Source organism: Thermobia domestica, chromosome 4 (genome assembly GCF_964235325.1).
Source record: "Thermobia domestica chromosome 4, izTheDome1.hap1.1, whole genome shotgun sequence".
In the NCBI taxonomy this organism is placed as follows: domain Eukaryota; kingdom Metazoa; phylum Arthropoda; class Insecta; order Zygentoma; family Lepismatidae; genus Thermobia; species Thermobia domestica.
This window is the reverse complement of record NC_137457.1, coordinates 286,325,823-286,352,972: the sequence shown is the minus strand read 5'-3', so window position 1 is coordinate 286,352,972 and position 27,150 is coordinate 286,325,823. Positions and strand designations below refer to the sequence as shown.

General features: G+C 35.7%; 1 protein-coding gene across 1 annotated transcript in view; it reads right to left on the bottom strand.

The window, feature by feature from the left end:
- cysu (peroxidase homolog) overlaps window positions 1-27,150 on the bottom strand; it is a gene marked incomplete at its 3' end in the record, with an annotated part of 322,966 nt that overhangs the window by 53,379 nt on the left and 242,437 nt on the right. The window contains 1 exon segment of the mRNA XM_081756057.1: window positions 13,033-13,229. Within this exon segment, the coding sequence (XP_081612183.1) occupies window positions 13,033-13,229 (197 nt within the window).

Below are 27,150 nucleotides of genomic sequence, written 5' to 3'. Positions count from 1 at the left end.
TATTTGTGTACATTAGACTAAGCCGCTGTCAGTATCGGTACATAATTTATTACACATCATAATAAACAAAAATCGTTCTATTTCACAATCTTACGGTAATAGCCATGCCAAAAAAAGTGTGGCATCTTACCTACAAGAAATAGGCATCTTACACCGACAGTGTGGGAGAGATGCCTAATTGGAGTGTTTACTTACCCGCCCCTCTATTACTTGCCGTACTTACTTCCTTCAAGTCCGTCACACAGGGTCTAGCGGAAGGACTAATATCCTGTAAGTTTAAGTCTTTAACTCGTATTTTTCTGTTTGCTATTGTCTTATGATTAAAAACTAGGACATCTTCCCCCACCCACTCTATTTTGTCCTTTTGTCGGGATAAAAAAGAAATGTCCGTATATGGAGAAGTCCACTATTGAGAGACGTCCGTTAAGAAAAGTTTCACTCCAGTAAGAGTATATTCTCTTTTCCTTAGGTTTTCGTAAATATAATACAGGGTGGTCCAAAAGTAGGTATACACCCCTGCATTGATCAAGTATAACATTCTAGTTTATGGGTTTATTTGCTTCGGCTGATCCGAGCTTAAGGTATTAGGAAATGGACATTAAGAACAAATAATAAAGAAACTAAGTCTACCTGATGTATAACAATAAGAAGTGTTATAAAATGCAATGAGATGATCAATACGGTACTGTATACCTACTTTTGGGTCACTCTGTGTAATTATGACCTGGAGCTTAAAGAAGATGGGCAACTATTCATATTTAAAAAACAAAACAAAAAAAACAGTTCAATTGAAGTGGTGGTTTTGTCACTTCGAGATAGATCGTTGATCAAGCACGATCTACTCATTGATACGAAGCAATACGGTGTATTGAAGAGATGTCCCAGATGGAGAAAAGACAGTGTTAACTTCTATTAGGAGTCAATGTGAAATTCTGTAACTAGCAGAGTAGGCTTTGTCAACCTATTTCATTTTACAACTCCCTTTTAACACACTTGAGTACAAGAATTCAATAACTAAATGTGTGGCTAAAAATATCACAAAAAGTCTGGTCTTTTCGCCCACCACTCCCATATCTTACCATTAGTGGCATTAGTGATCACGGTATAAAATTTTGTCTGGTGTCTAGATTAAGTATGTCTTATCGACATTGTCTTTCAGTTCGATTTCTTTACTTGCTCTCAAAATGATATTCGTGTGTTCTTGCATTGATTTTTATATCATCGATAGACATCGAAAAAATTTTGATTACAAATATTTAATTAGGCTGCCCTAACTATTTTTAGTTGAATGTTTGTATACATTCTATATTTCCATATTATAATCGGTGCAGATTGGGTCTAGTCCCCATGATGAAAGTAGAAATTTTACAAGTAAAACTGTTAATTTACAAAGAATGACAGACTAAGGAATTTAGGCCCCTTACTTATGCTGGAATAACTAAAGTAACGAGGTGCAAAATACATTAATGGTATATCTATAATATAATGTTCCATAAAAGGAGGACTGTACACATTATACATAATCCATAACCTTATATGAACTTTTCAAAATACATATTTTTAGTTGTAATGGCTTCAAATGACTGCCTACACCTGCGCCTTCGGCGCCCTATCTATATAGTACCAGCATGCATTCTCTTTCTCAGGCGTCTGCACTTCCAAATAGATTTGAAAAATGAATTCCCTTCTTCATGCATGACTAGTAGACCTAAAATAATAATCCGTTCTTACATGTTTACTTTCGGAGCACCACTCGAAATGATTGTTTAAACAAATATATAATTATTTTTCTAATTAACTTCTTATTGTCCCGTAAAAGGTTTGCGTTGGGCGACATATGAAAACATCTCACTTGACGTAGATAAAATTCAAGAAGGCCACCAGAAGTATTTGTTGTAAAATTATAATTATTTTACAGTTTACGTACAAATACAGCTTCCGAATATATGGCATAAAAACTACAGTGCAAAACACAAATCAACATGTGCTAGGTGGCCACTAAAAAGTACGAATTCTGTCTAGCCGAGTCAGGGGAGAGAGAACCCTGCGATCCAGCGCGATAATGCTAGGGTGCGTCCGAAGGAAACAGGAGCATCAACAACGGTAGACGCTTAAGCGATAGTAAACAAAATGGCAATGATACGAATCTCAATAGCACTTGTCGTGGTTTCATACTTGTAACACTCCACTTGTAAACATAAAATACAGTTTCTGTACACTGTACAGAAGTACACCGCCGGTGCAAAATAGCATCAAATAGAGTCATCTTTCATATGCAGTCACTTATTTTATCCGTAGTAAAACACTTGGAATGATTTTACACTAATTATTCTTGTAAACCTAAAATACAGCTATATTACTTTGTATTTAATTCTGTCGCCTGCAGAAATTTGTTCTTTACGAATATGTCTATTCATGTAAAGTATTAGATTTAGCTGTAAACCTTCTAAAACGTGGTGCGCCAAAACTATACCAGCACCAATCCGCCAATGTAAGTCTACTTGAAGAAATAGAAGGTGAGTTTTGCCACCACCACCAGCACATAGACAAGAAAAACTACATTGTGGTCACGTGTTATGCTGAGGATGTCTTAAACGAGACTTTACTATCTAAACAGGAAGCAAATCATAAAGAATGTAAAGTATTAACAACAATTAACACATTTAAAAAAGTACTAGAAAAAGATCTGAATAATAACGAGATATAAAGGTATCCATTTTATATATTACGCAAATGTTGCACTATCTATGCCAGGCTAAAGCCTTCTTTTCTTCTTCTTTTTCTTTCTTCAACTTAATAAGAACAAGGCAAAAGTAGTCGTACCACAATTATGTCGCCTGCAAGCATTTGGGTTATAGCAGATTGCAAAACAAGCGAATCGTTATATGCATAATTAGAAAAATTTCTCTCCCTCGTTTTCTATATGCCCAATCTTGTCCTCCTTGCGAGCTGGCTCTTGAGGAAGACAACGCACACTAAAAATTATAAGCAATGAAAAATAAACGAGGATATAGCTGAATGATTATAGTATTATTATAACATCTGTTAGCTAAACATTTTGCTTTCTCGTCACTAGATGGTGTTGTTAAAGACAAGTTCGGTAACGCTTCAGTACACGGTTTAAGTACAATTAAAAGAGAAAATTGCGTTTTATGTGCTCAATAAACGCTTAGAAAAAGAAGAGGATGCTTAAAGTGGTGGTAGGATTTCGAAAGTATACGTATATACAGTACAACTATATTCCATAAAAACGATAGCAAATATAATTACGAAGTCTAAACGCTTCTATGCTTTGGAATGTAGTTCGCGCAAGCCGCTCGTCCTTTTTACACACAAAATTTGCACACACACACACATCAATGAGATAATCAAAATGTACAGATGGTACTTGAGTAATTTGTTAGTTAAGGTATGCAGCAAATGGTTTCCATAACTAATTTTGAGGCATCAAATTGTAACAATTAACGTAGATATAAAAGGATAAAAATTGCAGGAAACGTGATTGAAAATATGGTTAATTATGTATTTTTTCCTTGTATTTGATTTGTTTAACTAGCAACCATCGTTTCTTAATAAAATTGCCTGTGAATTTAAACAGTGTAGAGAGACGACTGTGTTTACAAAGATACGACACAGAAATAACCTGTTCCAACGCATATTTTCAAAAGTCTATTTTGTATTTTTAAAAATACTTCCCATCAATGCCTACCAGGAGCTCACATGGCATGGGGCCACTCACAACAAAGATAAGCAGAGAATGAGGAGTAGAGAAGGTACAGATTTATTGTGCGGATCCATACATAAATTCATTGCATATATACTTTTTCTGAAAGTGGACTTTGAATCTTAAACAATCATTTTTGGGGGATTAGCTTGATTCGTATAGAGGATTTACTTTAGGAGGGCTACAGTTCAGAGTACATATACGATAAGAACTATTGTGCAAAGAGCACTAATCAATTTTTGCTAGGTAACCACTAAAAAGCACGAATGCTATCTAACCGAGTCAGGGCAGGAGCGCAGCAGGGAAGCCCGAAAATGGCAAAGGGGTGCGTCTGTAGGCGTGTCACCGACGTTGGGTATACAGATAAGTGGGGATAGCGCAAAACGCTGTATATAGCATAAAAGCACTTACTGTTGAATTATGAATTTATATTACTAAAGACGTTATAGGTAATATTCCTTACATTTTCATTGCTTGTACATTTGTGTTTCAAAGTACAAATATGTAGATCCCTCAAATCTCGGACACTTGTATGGTTGTGCGTCATGATAGCATACTGGCTTCAGATACTCCATTTCCTTCTGTATATTATAGTTAATGGCTATCTTATGGGCGAATTCGTGTTTAACAGGTTAGACTTTCATTAATGTATTTCTACGTAGATACGTATCACACACGTGAAACACGTTTTGTATATTTTACAAATATGTGGATCCATATAGTAAATGTGCACCGAAAAGAATTTCTCACATATCAAAATTGATCCCAATCCATAAAGTAATTTTGATGTGATAATGGAACCCATACCAATGATGGTATGGGTTCCATTATGGGTATGGTATGGTATGGGTATGGGTATGGTATGGTAAACCAATGATCGCTCTTATAGTAACATATACAAAGTAGATCATTCTTTGATCTCAAACAGGTATTGATCGTACTATAGCTTACATAGATCTATTATTATAAACCTGAGTTATTATCGAAAAACTAATGCATGTTTTTATCTATTAGTCTTTATATACACAATATGTATGTTCCAGCATAACTCTGGAAAGCTTGGAACAATTTTAACTAGACTTAGTACACATATTACATATAGTTTGGAAAAGAGCACTGTGGAATTAAGACCCCCTAGCCTACCTAGGGAGAGTGGGAGGGATGACGTATAAAAATGAAAGAAAACGACTGATATTAGTGTCGAATCCATAGTTTTCAGGGTCACTGAGATGAATAGTATGGCGCTTGAGTCCAAGTTCAGTCCCATTATTACCCCTGAGGGGATGGCGACATGTAAAAATAATCGAAAACGACTAATATCATTGTCGATTCCATAGTTTTCGGGGTTTCTAAGTTGATTGGCAACAGTTCTTATGTCATTTAAATCCAACTTCAGTGGAGTAAATACCCCTAGCATACTTAGGGGCAGTGAGAGGAGTGACATATAAAAATGATAGACAACGACCGATATTAGTGTCGAGTCCATACATAGCTTTCGAGGTTGCTGAGATGTACAGTTATTCCCAATGCCGTTTTAATCCAAGTTAGCCCTCACAAGCAAATTTGAGGAGCGAGTGTGACATGTAAAAATAATGGAGATTAGTATCAAATTCATAGTTCTGGGGTTCATAAGTTGATTTGGTGACAGTAATAATGGCCTTTAAGTCCAACTTCGGTCTCCAATGGGAGTTAAGACCTCTACAACCCCTGACAGAACGTGAAACGTAAGGAACGTGTATAAAAACCGGTCTATATTAATGTCGAATACATACTTAGTTGATTGGAATAGTAAACTAATGAAGAGTATTGGGAATAACAGGAGTAAAAAGAATTTGTATAGTATGAAATATTCTTTTAAAAATGTTCGAAGATTGTTGGAAAAGATATTGTAGTCTGAGTGCGTAGTAGAAGGCATGATAGGAAGAAAACAAGGAAGGTAGAAAAGTATAAAATTAACGAATAATATTAGTGGTTCAATTACGCTACATCAAGACGAAGTTACCTAAAGATCATTAGCAAATGATAGAAAAAAAAATATTTTTAATTGTACTGGTAGAGGCAGTGATGCCAACCCGTGGATAAAATCCTATATTATGACATTTTTTGACACTGCTTTCACGAAATAGGATAAAGGGAATTTTCGTAAAAAAAAAAAAAAAAAAAAAAAAATGGCACGATGTATGGGATTTTTTCTCTCTCTCTCTTTCATTGACGTCAACAAAATTATCTATTTCAGAGAAGTGGACAAATAAGTCTTCAATAAACTTGTAGTTAATGCTAATTGTCAAATTTTGTTACTATAAAATGCATGGTAGCGTTCAAGTGATCTATGTAATGACTTGTGAATCTAAGAAACAAGTACGAAAGACCATTAATTGTACTCTGATATTAAAAGAAAAACAAAATGAAAGAAAGAACAGAATTAACAGAAGAAAATAAAACGAGAAATGTTCAGCTTGCAAATCGTTCTATACGAAATAACTGAAACAATGAAGTTTATGTAGTTTTATTATGGCATAAAAGCGTGATGGAATTACTAAACTCAGAACAAACTGTAGGTACTTATTTTCATCAGCATTATCAACTGTCGCTTGCAAGTCACAAAAATACTTGTTCATAAACTGTTGGATAAACGTAGACGATCGGAAGTTTCGAACAACTCACACATATATTGATGACAATGACTGATATATACTAATTTCACTATTCATAGTTTGTAAGTTGAGGATATTGGTTATTATTATAGTATGGGAAATTCAAGAGCAAATGTGAATTCCTACCTCTCGAGATGGAATTTTATGACGTTTTAGGTTTGCATCACTGGGTAGGGGTAGAAAATAGACCCAGTTAACTCTTAATCAAGTAGCTACCCATTTACCTCACGCTTTTAACGTAAATTTTGTTAGGGTGTACAAGCATTCTTTGTTTTAACTGTCTCCCTTCAGTGTTTACATGCCAGAGACACCAATGGCGTACACAGGCACGTAGCCAAGGGGGGTGGGTCCGGGGGTCCGGACCCCCCCCCCTTTTGAGATCAGATGTGAAAAAATAAGGAAGGATGAAAAAAATGAAATGAGAAAAAGAAGGATCGCGTGAAAAATTTAAAAAATCAGGAAGCTTTTGCTTACTCTTTCTTATGAAGAGATTAGTATTATTTGAAATACATGATGGCGAGGTGAGCGAGATATCCTTTAAGAGTCAGGGAATTTGAAATTTCTAGGAAAGTTACGGAATTCTCAGAATTTCTAGAAAGTTACGGAATTCCCAGAATTTCTGCTACTAGTCAGGGAGATTTCAAGCTTCCGAAAGTATAGTACCGTTGTGTAACAACGTGGATATTTTTATCATAAATTTTCGTCATCGCATCCTTGCAGTATCAAACATGTTATTTCAAAAACAATTTTCTACTGCTCCTTTAACCTGTCATTGGGACAGATAGTAGTTGACGGAATAATAAAAAGAAAAATTTATATGGAAAGATAGTTCTGTTAACATTTGATTCAACAGAGAAAGGAACGCACATATTGTAAAATATTTTACAATACATTATTGAGTATGTATTTTTTATAATAGTGAATATGTACTTTTTTATAATAGTTGGGGTCATAATGAAAGGAAAATTGTTATATTTGAATGAACAGAGGAAGGATGTAAATATTGTAAAATCTTTTTCAGCACGTTTTTTAAAATTATTATACTCGAGATTTCTCATAGTTCGTTATTAAAATACTTACCAACATATCCTCATTTTATTGTCCTAACAAACAACTATATGTTGATAGTAAAGTAGTTTAGATTGATCGAGCTCCTGGGCAATCAGAATTTCATATCACGCCCCCGTCCCCCCCCCCATTACGAAATCCTGGCTGAACGAACCAGTATATATTCCAGTAAAATAGTTTAGAATGATCGAGCCCCTGTTGTGATGGCCACAGTACTTCATGTCACGGACCCCCCCCCTTCACGAAATCCTGGCTACGTGCCTGGCGTACATCAACAGTATTGAACAAATATAGTTGTATATATAAATATATATATATATAAAAATGAAAGTGATTTTATACGTCTTGCACTACCCGACCGATCTCGATCAAATTTGCCACATAGATGAAGTTCGAGCCTGGGATTTTTTTTTTTTATCGTTTTACCTTGACGGTGCAACTTATGGGAGATATTTAAGAATGATTGAAAATGACCGTTATTAATGTTCAGTTTATAGTTTTCGGGGTCGCTGAGGCGAACAGTGACACTTTTGATGTCGTTTAAACCCAAATTCAGCCCTGCAACTTGGGGGAGGGGTATATATATAAACAACGATCGAAAATGACAGTTATTAGTGTCGAATCCATAGTTTTCGGGGTCACTGAAACGAACAGTGACACTTCCGATGCTCTTTAAATCCAAATTCATCCCTTTATGTCCAAAATGAAACTTATTCTCCCCGTGTGAGAACGGGCATTCTGTTAGTAAATATATGTATAAAGGATATATAACTGTACTGAAGAGTACATATGTACTAAGTATAAAGCTACTTTTGGTCCACTCTGTATATTTTGAGGGTGAAATGAAAAATCATGCCTGATAGTGTTCAGGAGTTCTTCATGTGACTTTGTCCTTGCACACTGGCGAAATCTGAGGAATCATTACGTCACTGCTTGATTATATACCAAGAGAAACATTTTAATTAATAGGGGGGAAAGTCAACTAATTAAAAACACTTATATCAATAGAGAAATTAAATGTTTTCCAGCACTAGAGAAGAACGGCCGTCTACCGTATTTATTGACTGAAAATTTCTATAAATGCATTAGAAAAGCAAAATATTTGCTGTGATAATATTTTCTCTGTATTCAAGGTGGCAGACAGAAAGACAAAACATTGTTCAAGGGGAAGAAATTAAAGAGATAGCGACCAGGTAAACTAGAACAAAATATTGTTTTTTGTTTTTCCACAAGTGAATGGAACTGTAAGCTAGCATACTTTCTCTAATTCTCGACAGGGAGTCTCTTTCAAGGTAGTTCGCTTTTATTTCTCTCTCTGTGTATGTATGCACTATACATAAGTATATGTGGCAATAATATCACTCGTCTGGCATTGCAATTTCCCTTTTACATGTGTACAAACATGCTTTAACACTTTCAGTATCCGGCTTTGGAAGAAGTAAACAGACTTATACATTTAGTTATGCTTCTGTGGCTAGCTTAGCTCTAATTTTTACTATACTGTTGTGAATGATCGTCCCGATTACAAAGATTAATAAGTACCGTTTGTTTATTCACAATGACATGCAATTTGGGGGGGGGTACTCGGTTTCTCCCCCCATTCAGGACAGGCCCTAGGCAATTTTCTGCTCTGTGCAATGTCATCATTTGCCTCCCCCAACTCATTCCCCCCCAGAAAGAACAAATCTTAAAACTCACGATTTTAAGTATGCTACCCCATAGAGGGAAAGAGCACGCACACTCAGAAAAGCCTAAACACTACAAATACAATCTCGTTTTGTCTCTATTTTTCTTTAAATAATTATCTATTATGTTAGTGAAAGAAAAAGCAAATACACCTGCAGAGGAAAGATGGTAATCCTGTTTTATAGAATTCAATATCGAGCTTTAACCTCAATATATCAGTTTCCAATTCCAGCGCAACTAGTTCTGTTATATTTATTTCTTGATTTTCCTTTTACATTGTTAATTTAAAAAAAAAAAAAAACTTCTTTCCGCCTTCAATGATAAAGAACTTGTTTGTGACAGACAAGACTAGTTTTCATATCTAAACTGTGGTAACTAACTAAATGGAAAAGGCGTTCGCTGCTGTTCGAGAATTAAGTTCTTGTATTTAATAACAATCAAGCAATTCATGTTGGGATTTGTTTGACCATTTACTTTAGCACTGTTGTCCATGTATCCTAAACATGCTTTATGAATGTAGTATTCAAGTAGAAGGTCAGCTTAGTAAATTTAAATACCATCATCATGAAGTCTGTTTGCAACCAGAAATATTTATTTTAAATAATAAAGTTATGACAGATCTTGCCGCCCCTCGAAACTTGTCGCCCCGTGGAAATGCACGTGTTGCACATATGGTAGAGCCGGCCCTGTCCACATTCTCATTCCACCAATTATTACATCAACATTCACTTACCTTAATGATCCGTCTCCCTTAGCCTAACGGGTATAATTGTATGACGTTAAACTAAAAGACTTCATTTCACAGTGACATGCAGCTTATGTTAAATGAAAGAAAACTCAAAAAAGTTTTAGTGGCTGGTAAAGCTGATGTTTAATTACGCCTTCCGCCGCTAGGGTGACAGTAAATCAAGATGAAAGAAAACGAAGAAAGTAGAAGTCAAGTTGCCAGTGGCGGATTTAGGCCAGGGCCGGGAGGGCCTAGTCCTCCCCAGTTTTTTCAGTAAAAAAAATTTAAGCTATTATTTATATATTTTTGGAAGTTTATATGTACCTATCATAGTCTGGGTACTGGCTGCCCAACCCCCCACCCCACCCTCAGCTTTTACCTTACAGATTCGCCACTGCACGTTGCCTCCATGGTCAAGCAGGTTTAGTAATGTTGTTGACATTTTAGAAGACAATCGAACATTTATTGTTTCGAATTTCATGTAAAATAGTATGTAATTAGTCTTCAATGAAATTTAGGATAGATTCACCATGCAGACACTTAAGTCGGAAGTGATACAGATTTTTTTAAAAAAAGTGGCTGTATCTACAAGAGATATAATAATAATAATAATAAACAGGCCGACCAGGAGTTGAATCAGTTGATTACATGCGGCTTTCGCATGAAACCCACAAAACTCAATGGTTCGTAGAAGCAAAGAATTAAATTTGAAGCAGATAACAGTGTGGAAGATTCTGCGGAGAAGTTTGAAATTTCACCCGTACCGATAGAAATTGTTGCAAGTGCTTAAGCCTACTGGCAAGGAAACAAGGTTTGAGTTCTGCGTTGCGATGCAAAGCCTTATGGAAAAGATGATTTCATTGAGTCAGTTGTGTTTGTGAAGAGACTACCTTCCACTTTTAAGAGAGAAAAAATGTGACATTTGAAAAGTCCCCATGGTTAGGAAGAACATATCCATGATTCCCAAAATGTCAATGCGTTTTATGCAGACACCCGTAAAACTGTGCATGGCCCTACGTGTTTCTAGGAGGACACTGTAAACGGATTTGACATGTTGCAAACAGGGCTTTTCATACAGCTGGAAGAGAAACATGGGAAATATTTTCCATGAGAACGGGGCACTCTCACATTGGCACTGGGATGTCAGAAAAGAACTCAACAAGTTACCAGATCAATGGATAGGCGAGCTAGTTGTCAGGATCAAATTTTGCTTCCTTGCTCCTCCAGGGTAGCCAGATATCACCGAGTGTGATTTTTTGTGGGCTTATGTTAAAAATGAAGTGTATCAGCCACCCCTATCTAACAACCTACCTGAACTTCAAGTATATATTCAAAAAGCAGTTGCATCTACTATCTGTGAGACGTTGGAAATAATGTGGAAAGAATTAGATGAATTAACGTATGCTGAATTACAAAAGACACTCATGTCGAGCATCTTTGACGTAGAACGTAACACGTATGTATTTTTCAAATAAAAGTTCTTCTCTCGTTTAACATAACTTGCATGCCATTGTGAATAAATAAACGTGAGTTATAGGGATGGGCACGAGTCGAGCTAAAACTCGACTCGACTCGAAACTCAAAGCTAATTAGAGTCGAGTCAAAGGTAATTTTCTCGAGTCGAGTTCCGAGCCGAGAGCCGAGTCAGTGTTTTTAGGTCAAGTTTCGAGTCGAGTCGATTTTGATAAATGGATCGCTCATTTAACTCGTTTTAACTCGTTTTGAAATCATTACCTGATTAGACAGGAAAGCGAAAGCTATGAGAAATGTAAGCAGAAATGTGAAATATTTTTAGTGCTGCTCACGAGATGGGACACTGCTCGCATCTCGTCTCATCTCGATTAACAAGACAACAATGGATTTTTATAACGAGACAGCCTCAAATGTCGTGAGCTGCAATATAAGTATATACTGTACTTCTTACCACCAAGGCTGAGACCTGAACGGTCGAAGTTTTGAGCCTACGTAGAAGCCCAATCCAGGTAGTAATGTCAACCGGCTCAGCTCGGTTCAGTTGAGCGAACATTTTTAGCCAGCTTGGTTGAAATGAGGCACCGACTCGGCTCAGGTGAGTAATAGGCTCAAGCCGGCTCAGTTGGGGTGAGCCATCAGCTCGTTTCGTTTCGGCTCAAGTCGGCTCGGTTGGGTGATTTGTTGGCTCGGCTTGATAGTGAATGAGATGTGAGCCGAGTCGCTCCAGTCGTTGACAACCCTCTAAACCCGGGCCCTAGCAGTTTTGAACATGTTTGGCCGGCGCCCTCTAACTTTTAAGAATTTTTGGCTCGAGCCCGGATACTTGCGCCTCCGGAACTCAAACCCAGAACCTCGTGAACGATGTTCTTGCCTCCTAGACTTCACGACTACCGAGGTCAGCAATAAACTAGTTTTTAGTATTCGATACAAACCTACTATCTTTCATGTTTATACACGGTGTAATAATAATAATAATAATAATAATAATAATAATAATAATAATAAGAAGAAGAAGAAGAAGAAGAAGAAGAAGAAGTTGTAGTATTGTAGTAGTAGAATAAGTGTCATTGATAATAATTATATTGTCTATGTAGGATACTTCCAGGAGGAGACTTCCGGACCCTCTACTAAGCATGAAGGTATTGCATAGCTCCAGATCCATCTGTTGTCAACTCTAAACTAGAACACCCCTACTGACTTTGAAAACCTGGCGCCCCTGTACATTATTAACTTAGTATTAATTCATTCATAAGTAGGCCTTTCACACAGAGGATGGTGCTTGTATACACAGTAGCTAAAACCGGACAATTGGCAAGGAAAGCTATGGAGAGACAAAACACACACGGACAAATACCATTACAAAGCAATGCAGGAAACAACGATTTATCAAATGACAAACGAATAATAAACTCAGGTCGTTATTATCATACTGAATCGTCACCGTAACCAATGCATTCCACGCAGCTCTGTCACTTGCAATAAAGGAAAGAAAAAGAATCTATTTATTTAGTTAATGACTATGCATGGTTATGGTATGATGCATTGTCCACTGTTCATAAGGTAGAATAAAATGCCGGTCTTTTGAATAAGTTTGTTTGGTATTCTGCAGTGCAACGGTTTAATAGAGCATAACCACTACTTGTTTTCGTAACAAATTAATAATTAGGGTCTATTTTATAAAAAGAAGAAGAAGAACTTACCAAGTGGTGTAGCGGTAAGTGTCAGATCGTGGTCCATAAACTGTCCCCAGGCGACAACCATAACAGTTCCAGCGTGATCGTGATAGCCCTCATCAGGATGGACAACCCTGGACACTATCCTTGGCAAGGGAAGTTGGTTTCCTGTTACGCTAATACGTGGCGCTGTAATACCATCAGCATACAGAGGACCAATCAACCTATTAATACAAGGAATGGCAAAAAAGAATCGTAAATGTTAGCTCAGAAATCGGTGTTACCATAGATTATCAAATAATAATAATAATAAACAATTATTAAATTATTTTATTTATTTCATTCATTGATTGATTAATACGGCAATTACTAGTAATAGTGCATCATTGTATGAAAGAATCAAACAACAATAGAAAAAGTATGTAACTTAACAGTGTATTTTTAGCAGAAATGGGACATGGGTTTAGAAGCAAATGCAGAGAAAACTACTTATATGGAAGTTCGTCGGGATCGTAATACTGCAAATTATGGATGCGTTAAAATATCAAATACTTTCTACAAAGTGAATGCTTTCAAATATCTAGGATTAATATTAATAAACCAAAGCCATAGCCACAAAGCAGTTAAATATCGACTGAAAGTAGGAAATTCCTATTATTATTCAGTTCAAAATCTTTTGCCATCGCGAATTCTGCCGAGGAGTTTGAAGCTTAAAATATATAAAACGATAATCAGGCCTGTTGTTCTAGCTATATGGTTGCGAAACATTTTCGCTTACTCTGAGAGAACGTAGACAAAGTATTTGAGAACAAGATTCTAAATCGAATATTCGGATCCAAGAGAAACGGGAATGGGGATTGGCGGAAACTTCATAACGAGGAACTACATAATTTATATGGTTTAATAAACATTGTTAGGGTCATTAAGTCTAGAAGGCTTAGGTGGGCAGGTCTAGGATGGAAGAAACGAGGAACGCTTTCAAAGTTTTAATTGGAAGTCCAATCGGAAAACAAAAACCTAGACGCAGAGGGGAGGACAATATTAAGATGAATCTAGCAGAAAAAGGAATACAAATAGTCAGCCCAGTTAAACTAAAAAAGAGGCGATCAGTAGAACAAATTCGGAACAAGCTGATTTTTGGTACACACGTTCAGAATAGCATTAGAAACAATACTGTAGAGTTCAATTGATGTCAATCTTGGGAAACCTGGGAAATCGCCGCCATCTTGAAAAAGCTATTTCTGGTCATTTTTCCTTTACAAGTTTGTTTTTTGTGCTAAAACTATGCTAGATACGAAAAAATGTTATTGGACATTTCTTGTGGAGCATTAATTTTCCAATAAACTGAAGAAAATTGCAATTTTCCAAAACAGTGTTTTCCAACAGGTGGTCCGAGGATCCGTAGTCAGTGGACATTCACTACAGAACACGTAACTTATAGTTGGGAAAAGAGCTTTATCTTAAACTAGCCTTCAGCAAACATTATAATATAATTTTTAAAATTTGTAACTATACTTTGTCTCTTAACATGTTAATTTTTGACAGGACATATTCAGTCTGAGTTTTTTAGAATTGGAATTTCAATTACGACTTTTAGGATTTAGTTTTTTTTTTTTTTTTTTTAACAATAATTGTAGATGGACTATCAATTTACAATATATACATTACAAACAAAATCAAAGAACTGCTAATTATAGTCAACTCCAGCTAAGGACTAACATAAAATATCGAAAGACAAAAACGATCCTTGAAAATAACTTCCCCTGACTAGTTTTTTCAAAAAGTATGAACTCAACCATTGAACAAAGCACGTTTTCGTCAAATCTGGCGAATAAGTCTTCGTTTTATTCAGCAGCTCACAAAAAAACTTCAAGGCTAAGGAATTACTGTCATTCAAGCATATGATGGTGCAGACAGGATCATTGTGCAAACGGCTATTAAACTGGTCAGCAGCGCCAATATAATAAGCCTTTAGTTGTAGTAGGAGATGATATTGACCTACTGATTCTGCTTACATCACCTACACCCGATAAGATACATTTTGAAGCCAAGACGATACAAAGTTTCTGTTAAAATGTTTTCTCCTATTGATGCACAACACTGCTTTAAAAGTATTAAAAAGATCAAATTCTGTTTTTGCATGCAGTAACACCAGTCATCTTTGTTCATGCAAAGAAAGAAGAAAGTCTTCCAAATTCTAAGAACTAACCATGAACTTCAAAATGCAGTTTCAGTTTTCAATGATCCATTAGCACAAGTATCTACATTACTGGTTGAGTGAGAAATAATTCTTCCTCGAGTCTACGGAGCAACAGAGACGGAGACTTCTTTAAATACCTTTAGATACACTAAATTCTGTCAACTCGCTTCTAAAGCCAAAACTGAAGTTAACTTCGCTAGTCTTCCCCAACAACAGAGGCTGCCCAACAATACCCATTCAGAGTGTTTCATCAAGTGCAACTATGGAAGAGAAATGTGTTACCAGCAGAAAAATGGGGTTGGCAGAAAGAAGACAGAATTTCTTTGGTTTCAGTCAGCAGCACGCTTAAACCACCCGCTCCCGAAAACCTCTTGAAGCTAATAGCATGTAAATGTCCAAAGGGTTGCTATTGCAGATGAATAAATGCAGGTCTTCGATGTTCTATTGTATACTCTCACCGTAGAGGATTGGGATGTCACAACTCCCCACCTACTATGTCAACTGAAGAAGAAATCATGGGTGATGAAGAACAACTCTTTGATGATGAAGATAAAAAATATAAGAGAACCTGAAACGCCGTGCACTTCTGGTAGCAGATAGAATGGCTGACGAAAAATTGACAAGAGAGGACTGCGAACAGCCATTACATTCAGATAAAGATATAATAGAATGTGAATAAGGAATAGTACATGAAGTTAGCCTTCCTGAGTTCAATCCTGACAACTCATTAAGAATGGAGAGCAAATTAGTTTTAGTTTCTTTTAAATTTATCTCACAATTTTGAAGATATAGTAAATATATAACGTAATACTCTCTTAGCAAAGATGTTTTTAAGATTATATAAAAATAATAAAAATCAAAAAGAAAAAGAACCCCAAAAGAAAAAGAAAAGAAAAATGGTCCTGGAAAAGGAAAATAGAAACGGGTTGTTTTAGAGCAATTGTTCGCAACAACTTTTGGAAGACTTTATTTCTCGCCATCATAAATAAGACTCAAAAAAACCTAAATCCTAAAAATCGTACTTGAAATTCCAATTCTAAAGAGAAGGAAAAAAAAAAGACTGAATGTGTCTTGTCCAATTAAATATATTAAGAGACAAAGTACGGTTAGAAATGTTAAACATTACATTATAATGTTTGCTGAAGGCTAGTTTAAGATAAAACTCTTTTTCCAAGTATAAATTGCGTGTTCTGTAGTGAATGTCTACTGACCTCTACGGGTCCACCGACCACCAATTGAAACCCACTACTTTAGAGAATTGCAATTTTCTTCAATTTATTAGAAATTTAATGTTCTACAAGAAAGTTCCAATAAGATTTATGCGTATCTTGCATAGTTTTAGCACCAAAAAAAGAAAAAAAACACACACACACACACAATTGTGAAGCAAAAAATGGCCAGAAATAGCTTTTTTTAAGATGGGGTCGATTTCCTAGGTTTCCCATCATTGACATCAATTGAACTCTTCAGTATTGTTTGTAATGCTATTCTGAACGTGTATACCAAAAAAAAAAAAAAATCAGCTTGTTCCGAATTTGTTCCACTGATAAAGCTCATTTGCCTAGGCTGAAAGTAGAAACTAGATCCAGTTAGCTAAGGGCAGAAGTCAATGGAGAGCTTTCGTAAACAAAAGATATCAATTACATCAAATTGCCACCAAACGACATGCTTTCTAATGCCATATAAAAGTTACTCTCTTAAAATCGATTTTCTCGGAAACTACGTATGAGAATTTTTCCCTTATAGGATCTTATTTTGTTAAGCTCAACGTCATTCTTTTTTTTTTTTTTTTGTTTTTTTATATTATTATACAATGTCTCAGCTTTCAGGCAATATTATATTTAAATATATATATATTAAAGTTTAGGTTGTAATTATACTGTAATATTGGGCCGCATCTCATTAACCGTACTTACACTGTTATCTTGCTAGTGTCGTAATGTAAAGTTTGACTAGGGTATACTTCGGGATCTGTTTCACCTTAATAAATGGCGTGGTTATCGTACATCATTAATTTTGAGATTTATTTATTTAAAAATTCGGTTTTCTCGAAAATAGCGCATAAGAATTTACACCAAGCCATATCATTTTGTTTAGCACAATGAGATATATGAATTGGTAAATGACACACCTTTGGATACTCTTTTTTTAAAAAAAAAAAAAAATATTATTGCCCTTGAATGCTAATAATATTGAAGTGGAGACGTGAACCCAGACATTTTTGCTAGGAGAAATCAAAAGTATAGTTGGGGGTGCAATACGTCAATGTAATGCCTTATTCCTCACCTGAAAAGACGATAAGTAATTGTTAATTAGTGACACCTATTAGGGATGCGTTCGAGTCGAGTCGAGACAGAATTTTCCTGACAAAAATCGAGTCGAGACACAGCTCTTCCAATAGAAAAATATATATTTTCGAGTCGACACATCACTTTTACAGCACATTTTCGAGTCGAGACAGTCTCAAATCTTGTCTCGTGCGCATCCCTAACACCTATATATTTTTAGTAAAAATGATAGAATTAAATTATTTTTATATGAGATGAAAGAATACGGATCAGGCGTAAAATCAAACCTTTAGCCTTTATCAATCATTTCTCTGTTAAACAAATATAGGTCTGTTAAGAAAGTCTACAAATTTTAGTCGAGTTTCGAAATTTTAGGTCCTCACCCTCAGTGGGTGCGTCCCTGTTGAAATTAAATCAGATTAAATTTTTCAGTATTACGTCCCAACATTATGTCCTTTAGGTCAAGGAAGATGGGTGATTAAGGCAACGGAATAACGATAGCAGAATTGGTGGAAAGAGAATGAGGGAGGAAACGGGGGTACCCGAAAAAACTCACGGACACGATATTGTCCACTACAAATTTACTTGTCCACGAATCGATCCAGAGACTCCATCACTAGAGGTAAGCGCTCTACCACTGAGCCACCATACTCCCTCCTCTAATAATATTGAAGAACTTTACGTGTAAATGTCTGACAATCTGCATGGGAGCAATATGACTATAACCCCTTAAGAAGTTTTCATCATGATCGGTGGTGTAGTGGTAGTGCGCATGTGTTTTGCTGCATGAAGTCCCTGTGGGAAAGTATTTAACACACCATAGTGGTGTGGAGAAGAATAGAGAGCATTAGCTAGGTTGAGCGGAAAGCGAAGGAGACGGTGTTAGAAATGGTGGGGGAGAAGAGAACAATTTTAGATATTGTTGAGAAGATGAAGAGAAATTGGTTGGTGGGACATTGGCTAAGAAGGAGCTGTATCATGAGGGACGTGCTAGAGAGTATGGTGGCAGGAAAGAGAGGGAGAGGGCGAAGGTGACTACAATTAGTGAACGATATCAAAACAACAAAAAAAAATTGTACATGAAGACGAAGAGGTTAGTGGAAGACCGTGGAGGATGGACGCTTCTTAGCTGCGGCTCGTAACCTCCCAATAATAGCAAATACCCATGATAATGATGATGATAGTGTTTGAGATTCTGCTTTAAACTGTAGATCTTCCTTGACCTATATATAGTCTCGTCACTCACAACAGAGTCTAAATACAAATCATCCACCAAGAAATTTTCAGACACTTTACGTGTCAACTGCGCCGCTTATCCAGAGACGTGATACAGTGTACGCTATACAAGCGGTATACGGTGTACACTCAAACACTAATATTTTTATGGTATACAGCTTATACTCACTCATCTAACATTTACTGTAGAAGGAGCGTATGTGAGGGTAGGTATTTGCTATAGGCCTACTTTTTGAAGTCGGTCCAGGGTGTACCCATTGCATCACTGAACTTATTCTATCATATTTAATTTTTGCATAATATCTTGCTCAAGAAGAGGATAGGGTTAACCCTTTGCGGTCTTTGTGAACTGGGACTCAACATTTCGTTTCTTTTTATTCTAGTAAAATGTACAAGTACAATTTTTCCGACAGCATGTTTAAGAACCTGTAATTTGGACCTTGCTGTAGTTCGAAACCTGTAATTTGGACATTAAAGTTGTTCGGAACTTGTAATTTGGATCTTGAAACTGTTCGAAATTGTAATTTGGACCTTGAAGCTGTTCGGAATCAGTAGCTGTAATTTGGATCTTGAAGGTGTTCAGAACCTGTAATTTGGACTTTTAAGCTGTTCCAAACCTGTAATTTGAACTTTGAAGCTGTTCAGAACTTGTAATTTGGACATTGAAGCTGTTCGGAACCTGTAATTTGGATCTTGAAGCTGTTCGGAACGTGTAATTTGGTCCTTGAAGCTGATGGGAATCTGTAATTTGGAATTTGAAGCTGTTCGGAACCAGTAATTTGGATCTTGAAGCTGTTCGGAACCTGTAATATCGACCTTGAATCTGTTAGGAACCTGTGAGAAACTGAATAACAAACGCCTGTACGTATAATTTATCAAATAATTCAGACCTATTCAGACAAACTCGAAAAATTTTAAATGGACCGCAAATGGTTAAAACTCGACCCACTCAGTCCCCCTCTTTACGTATGCCCAGGGGTGCCCATCCCCCCCAAAGCTGATGGCGCACTCCCCCCCAAAACTAATAATCTCTTCCCTCCTCAAAACTCAAGTCCTCTAAAAACAATTGCCCAGTGTAGCAGTAGTTTTTATAGTACTAGTAATTGTTATTTTTGTTGTTTTTATTTCCTGTAGTAGTATTATATAATGCTTGTAGTAGTAGTAGGGGCAGTAGTAATTATAAAAATGGCATTACTTTTATTAGTAGTCTTGGTAGTGTACAATACTAAATATGTTCTATAAGGATATTGAAGGGTATAAAAACTTCTACACACTGTGTATGGCACAGGTATTCTTTTTTTACAATTAGTAGTATTATTTTTTTCTTTACAAAATATTGATATAATTCCCTTGTACATGAAAAGTAAGACGCAAGTTACAAGTTATTGAGTTTGATACCAAAAGAAAATGTTACCCTCGAAATTAGCCTACAAAAAGAAGTGATATCCAACAAAAAACATTCCTGTAAAAGAGCCAAGTACGAGTGACCTTAAAAAGAATTGAAATCACAAAAATAGGCGCCAAGTTCTGGTGGACAACAGTTACAAACACTCAATGGCTCACTTCAAATTTAGATTTGAAACTTGGCTGTTGTCTGTATGGTTACCACTAGCTCACAATTATGTCAAACTACTTTATAATTTTCAACAGAGAACATAGGCAAGTTTCAAATCTAAATTTGAAAGTGATTCCTTGAGTGTTTGTAACTGTTGTTCACCAGAACTTGGCGCTCATTTTTGTGATTTCAATTCTTGGTGCTATTTTAACCGATCTATTGTTCGGTTACGTTTACATTTATTTATTTATTTATTTATTTATTTATTTATTATGGACGACATATAATACGTAACAATATTCTGTTACTACTTGATGTATGATGAATGATCATATTTTCTATAGTTTTCTATGTGTGTGAATGTGTGATTACATTTTCCAGGATCTGCGAAAACGAACAACTGCCTAGCTGGCTTCACTCTGTACAATACATGGAGCTGAATATATAGAATACTACTGAAGCGACCTCTCACGGAAAGTCCTTATTGTACACAGTGATGCCACTTTTGAGCTGGTTTTCAGTTTACCGCAGGCCCTGGAAAATGGAATCGCACAAACAGAAAACTATACAAAATATTATCATTGATTCATTTATTATACATTATGTAGCAATTGAACAGCATTACTTACTGTATTGTGTCGTACATGGTATAAATAAGAAATAAATAAATTCTCCCAGCAGAAAATGGGTAAATTACCCACACAAAGCGATAAACCGACCAGCCCATCCTTTCATATAGCAACTTGCGCGGTACTTCATTCATAGAGTTTCTAAGCAGGGGGTAGGGGGATTCATTCTCGAGATTTAAAAAAAAATCGCATCGTGTTCCAATGTTTTTCTGACGACAGCAAAATTACTTATTCGACGTTAGAGTAAAATTCTTCCCCAATTTTTTTATTCCCCCTAATTTTTTTCTCGATGGCACAACTTGCGCCATTCATCCCTCCTGTGGGCGGCCCTTCTCTCTTAAAACGAACCAACCTTTCCTTTCATACGGCTACTTGCGCGGTACTTCATTCATCGAAGCAGGGGGTACGGGGGTTCACCCCGGAAAATTTTTGAAAATTAGCTTCTCAAAATCGTGTTTTAATGCTATTCCGACAGTAAAATTGCTAGTTCGAAAGTAGAGTAAAATCCCCCCCCAAATTTTTCTCAATGGCGCAGTTGGCGCCATACATCCCCCCTGTGGGCGGCCCTGCGTATGCCAATGCTACTTGCTTTAAAGCGATTACAGTTTCCTGTTAAGCTTCTGTTTACAATAGCAAGTAGCAAGGGATAAAAAAATATTAAAAAATCATCAGAGGAACTGAAACTGTTCTAAAAAGAAGCCTTAATTAATGTTTCATTTTTGCCCAGTGAAGTGGGATACAAAGCTAGTTTTGTCACTGAAAAAAAACTAAAAATAAAAAGAATCTGAGGTAAGAAGTTAAAACAGCGGAAGTAATTTATTTTCGTAATTACCATATACAGGGCAATAATCTTGTTAATTGGAACAAACGATAGGGCCTATATTGACAAGGTTAAAAAAAAAATAAATAAGAATATTTTTTTTAACTTAGTTAAAATTGTCTTGTGCAACAGCTACCAAAGAGCAAGCAGAGCTAAAAGCCCAATCATCTTACCACGTTTCTGGCATGAGTAAATTTATTAATAATATTTATTGTGAGCACACACACACACACACACACGTGACAGCGCGCTGGGCTGCAGATGAGGGGAGAAGAGGGCACAAGTGTCGGAAAACGGGAAAACGGGTTTTATAAGTGGCAGACGAACAGTGAGCGAAGCTGCAACGAGAAAAAAAAAAAAAAAAACTGTAGGAGCTTTGATACTACATAAGTGGAAAAGTTATATAAGTTATGCCATAAGGCAAGTGACTGCGTCTGAGAGGTGGTCGGAATGTTTTTAAGTTTTTATTCCTTTTCTTAAAAATTCAGAGGTAAAAAATACAGTGCAACTACTAAATTATGTCGGTGTTAAAAATATGTTTTTAAGAAGAACATGCCTCACCATTTCAGCTTTTACATAACAACGAAAACAGGTGGAACTCATTCTACAAGTCAAGGCATGAAGTCATGATCTTTAGCACACGTGACACACAGTGGAATATCGCAGATTTTCGCATCTAATCGAAAATTAGTTACCAAAAGATTAACAGAATAATTAAACTAAAATTAACTAACTCTATGGCCTATGGAACCCGCAGGTTCAATGCCGCGTTCACAAAAGCTCTCCATAGACTTCTGTCCTTAACCAACTGGATTCAGTTTCTACTTTGTGCTCCTATTTCTGCGAGATCCATCTTAATATTGGCCTCTCATCTACACCTAGTTCTTCCTAATGGATATTTTCCGATTGGATTTCCAATTTATAACGAAATACTTTGGATAGATTAATAATTACCTGCACCTTGGGCAGAAAGTGCTTATACATAAGCAATATACTTAATAGAATGTTAATTTAATAATAACAAAAGAAGAATGTTTTTAATACATGTAAAAAAATATATTATGGGATAGTGTTATATAGTTAGTTGCTATGTAGTTGTTTATGGATACCTAATCTTCTTGTATGTGTGCATGACGTTTTGAATAAGAATACATAAAAGTGTATCAACTAATAAAACATTTGATACCGTTCATCGACGTTATAATTTTGATAGAAAAGGTGAGAATAATAATATGTATAATTATTAAAGATATTTTTACATGCAAACTATTACTACCACTCAAGATATATATCATTGATCGAACCAGGTTAACGACTACCCTTGGTGAGTCGTTATAAAAATTTTGGTGCCTTCACACCGGGATTAGCTAAAAATTTTGGTTTACCTCACCCGGGATTTGCTGTAAATTCATACCCCGAAGCAAAGTAAGGGTGAATTTACTTTTGTAATAAAGTTGATGAATACGAATTTCACCAGACTAAGAAGTGGTAGAATAATTATAAGAAAAATGAACGGTGAGGCAATTGAGAAAGAATCCAATAATAGTGACGACGGTGAACATAGTGTAGCACCAGGAATGACATCAGAAGACCGAATTTTGCTAGCCTTACAGCGACAATTGATTCAGATGTCTACCGAATTAAAGCAGACGATAGAGCAGAAGTCCGAAGAATCTAACAAGCAATACGAGGAGTTAAAGCAGACGATAGAGCAGAAGTCCGAAGAATCTAACAAGCAATACGAGGAGTTAAGGCAGACGATAGAGCATAAGTCCGAAGAATCTAATAAGCAATATGAGGAATTAAGTAGACGAATGGAACAGAAGTCTGATGAAACGAAACAGTCAATTGTCCAGGCGATGAATGACATCACCTCGCAGTTCGAGGAAAAGTTAAAAATAATATCCGAGGATTGTCAAGATAAGCACAACCACCAAATCCAAGAAATCAGTGATGTAAAAAAGGATTTAGAAGTAATAGAATCTTCTGTTCAACAGCAAAAGATTCAGGTCATCAATAATTCTAACAACATACGTGCAAATACGCAATTGATAGCTACTCTACAGGAAGAAATTAGAACGCTACAGGTTAAGGACAACACATGCCATAATAATATGGGTAGTGATCGCTTGGAGTTTCCCCACTCACCAGAGATGACTTCGCCTTCCTCTGTGTCTGATGAGGATATTATTTTGGAAGAAATTCATCCGAAGAGGACAGATGTGCGGAAAAGGGATGGTGCAACGACACATCACGTCATGGATAGGAATTGTCACCCAATAAGTACACGGAATGATAAAAGGAAGGTAAAATTAAGTGTTAAGATGAGTGAAATACGGGCTATGAGTAAATTCAGTGGTAAATGTAATGAAAACGCTACTTCTTTCCTGGAAAAATTTCAGGACGAATGCAATATAATGAGTATAGATAGACCATAATATATGAAATTAATCCCTCATGTATTACTCCCACCATGTTCTTTATGGTTTAAAGCAGTACGTGATCACATCAATACATATGAGGAATTTAAGGCAGCACTGATCGCGAATTATGAAAATGACTTTTTGCTTGCAAATCGAGATGCTACCATTGGAAATCAACATTTCAATCCTCGTTTGCACAAATCTGTTGTTGAGTTTGTTGTAAATACATACAACGAATTAAAAGTCGTTAATCCATTGCAATCGGAATCTAGAATAATAGCATCGATTCGAAATTTGCTCCCATTTAAGTTACAACAGATCTTGTTTTCTACACAGTGTATGAGTTTCAACCATTTATTAATGCTTGTCCAATGCTATGAAACTCAATACCATGCTTTGAATCAACAAGTAGGAGTGGGTAAAAATAAGAATAATTCAGATCATTTTGTACCTGTTCGGAATATAAATATCAGAAGTGTGAACGATACGGAACACAACCTAAGCCGAGTAAATTCTAGCAATCAAAACGAGCAAAATAGGAAAAGTTATGTAGGGAATCCGCCTAACCTAATTAATCGTAGCAATCCTTATGTTAGATCATATAATCAAAATAGGTTTAAAAATAGACGGAATGTATGGCGAAATTCCAGGAATACAACAAACTACGTGGATAGACGTAATTGGAGAACAAGAGATGGCACTTCGCATCAAGATCCAGGTATCGAAGTAATTCCTGTACAGAACAGTAATACGGGACATAATCAAGATTGTGCCGTACAATGTACTTTATTAGAATCCTATGCTAGTACAAATTTAAACTGACTCTAGTTAATGAAGTTAGGGTTAAACCCATATCAGTTATATATTCTTGTGAATTTTTATTTTTAAGTTTATGTGTTAATATCAGTAATGAAAACAATTCTTATAACTTTGAAGTACAACGCATTAAAGGAGTAGTTAAATATTTTATCACATTTTGTTTCAACGAATGATAATTTTCAAATGATTTTAATTCTTTCTTGTTAATGTGAGGAATTATAATTCGATTCATAATTGATTAAAAGGCAAAGGTTATTTATATTAGATTGATTTGTATTGAAAAATTAATTGTCAAAGATTATGTTAAGAATAAGGTCCATTTTTATTAAGCTCATTATTCGACGACTGTTTTTATGAGCTATCCTATATGTTATTCGAACAAGATTCTTCTTTATTATGACATCTTAATGCTACGATGTATACATTAAAATACACCATCTAACTTATTTGTTATTCTATGCGCCCTGAAAGATCAAACATTATTTGTAACATCACCGTTTCAATAATGATTGAAACTATTAATCATGGTAATTTGTGTTTCACCCTCGTTAATTATGTTAATAAGCGTCGACGTTTTTAATAATAAAGGATAAATATTAATGTAATAAAAGATAAATGATAATGGAATAAAAGATTTATTGTGAATGTATTTATACTAATGAAAATAAATAATGTTATATATATACGAGGGTTGATCAAAACGTAACGGATGTAATCAATGGAATATCATTATTGTAAACGGACCAGTGGTTCTTGAAGATAAAAGCCAAGCTCGCGTATGACTTTTATATTCAGTCCAATTGTCGGGCGACATTTTATATAACGAAATACTTTGGATAGATTAATAATTACCTGCACCTTGGGCAGAAAGTGCTTATACATAAGCAATATACTTAATAGAATGTTAATTTAATAATAACAAAAGAAGAATGTTTTTAATACATGTAAAAAAATATATTATGGGATAGTGTTATATAGTTAGTTGCTATGTAGTTGTTTATGGATACCTAATCTTCTTGTATGTGTGCATGACGTTTTGAATAAGAATACATAAAAGTGTATCAACTAATAAAACATTTGATACCGTTCATCGACGTTATAATTTTGATAGAAAAGGTGAGAATAATAATATGTATAATTATTAAAGATATTTTTACATGCAAACTATTACTACCACTCAAGATATATATCATTGATCGAACCAGGTTAACGACTACCCTTGGTGAGTCGTTATAAATTAAAACTTTAAAAGCTCCCACTTTCTTCTATTCTGGCCAATGACCTGTCCACCTGAGCCTCCTAGACTTGATGACCCTAACAATATTCGGTAAACCGTATAAATTACGGTTCTTCGTTATGAAGTTTCCTCCATTCCTATTCCTCTTGGGTCCGAATAGAATAATTAAAACTTAACTGATATATGAAGTACTTATTAATATTTTGGTAACACAATAATATAGTCTAAATGGGTACAGATTTAGAATAACTCAGCATAAAATGAAAACGTTACAGTTGAAATCTATATCTACTCTTTCTTCCTGTAGTAGATACAGATTTCAACTGTAACATTTTCATCCCTAACAAACTTGTTTACATCTCAAGATATGGTATAGTATAGTTATAGTACAAATGTTTTAAAACGTAAGTGTAACTGTCATATGCATAAGTTTCCTTAAGAGAAACACTATACCCGTTATATGCATTTGTCCAAGGAATTTTAAGGCTCAGTGATTTGAAATAGCGCCAGTTCTTGCACATATGGCGCCCTAATCTTCTGTGTTAATGGCCTCTCCGTAAATTTGAGAAAACAAAATAAATCTTTCAAACTTTTGTTTCTTGCATTCAGGTACAGCACGCTATCAAATTGCAAACAACAATTTTCAGTTGAATCGAGTTGGTTTTGAGTTTAACGTCCTTTTCAGCAGCGAGGCTATATGAAACGTGGACCTACTGATTAACGTGGAATCCGAACCACATGAGCTTCCACCAGAAATTGAACCGAGTCTCCCACGCCAAAGACGCATACACTAACTGCTTAGCCACGAAGGAACTCAACAATTTTCAGCATCGACACTATTTAACGTAGGGGTCATTAACGAGCTCTCATCGTCAATTGAACCCACGTCTTCAGCGCCGGAGACGCGTATGATAAACATTTAGCCACTGTTATTATTT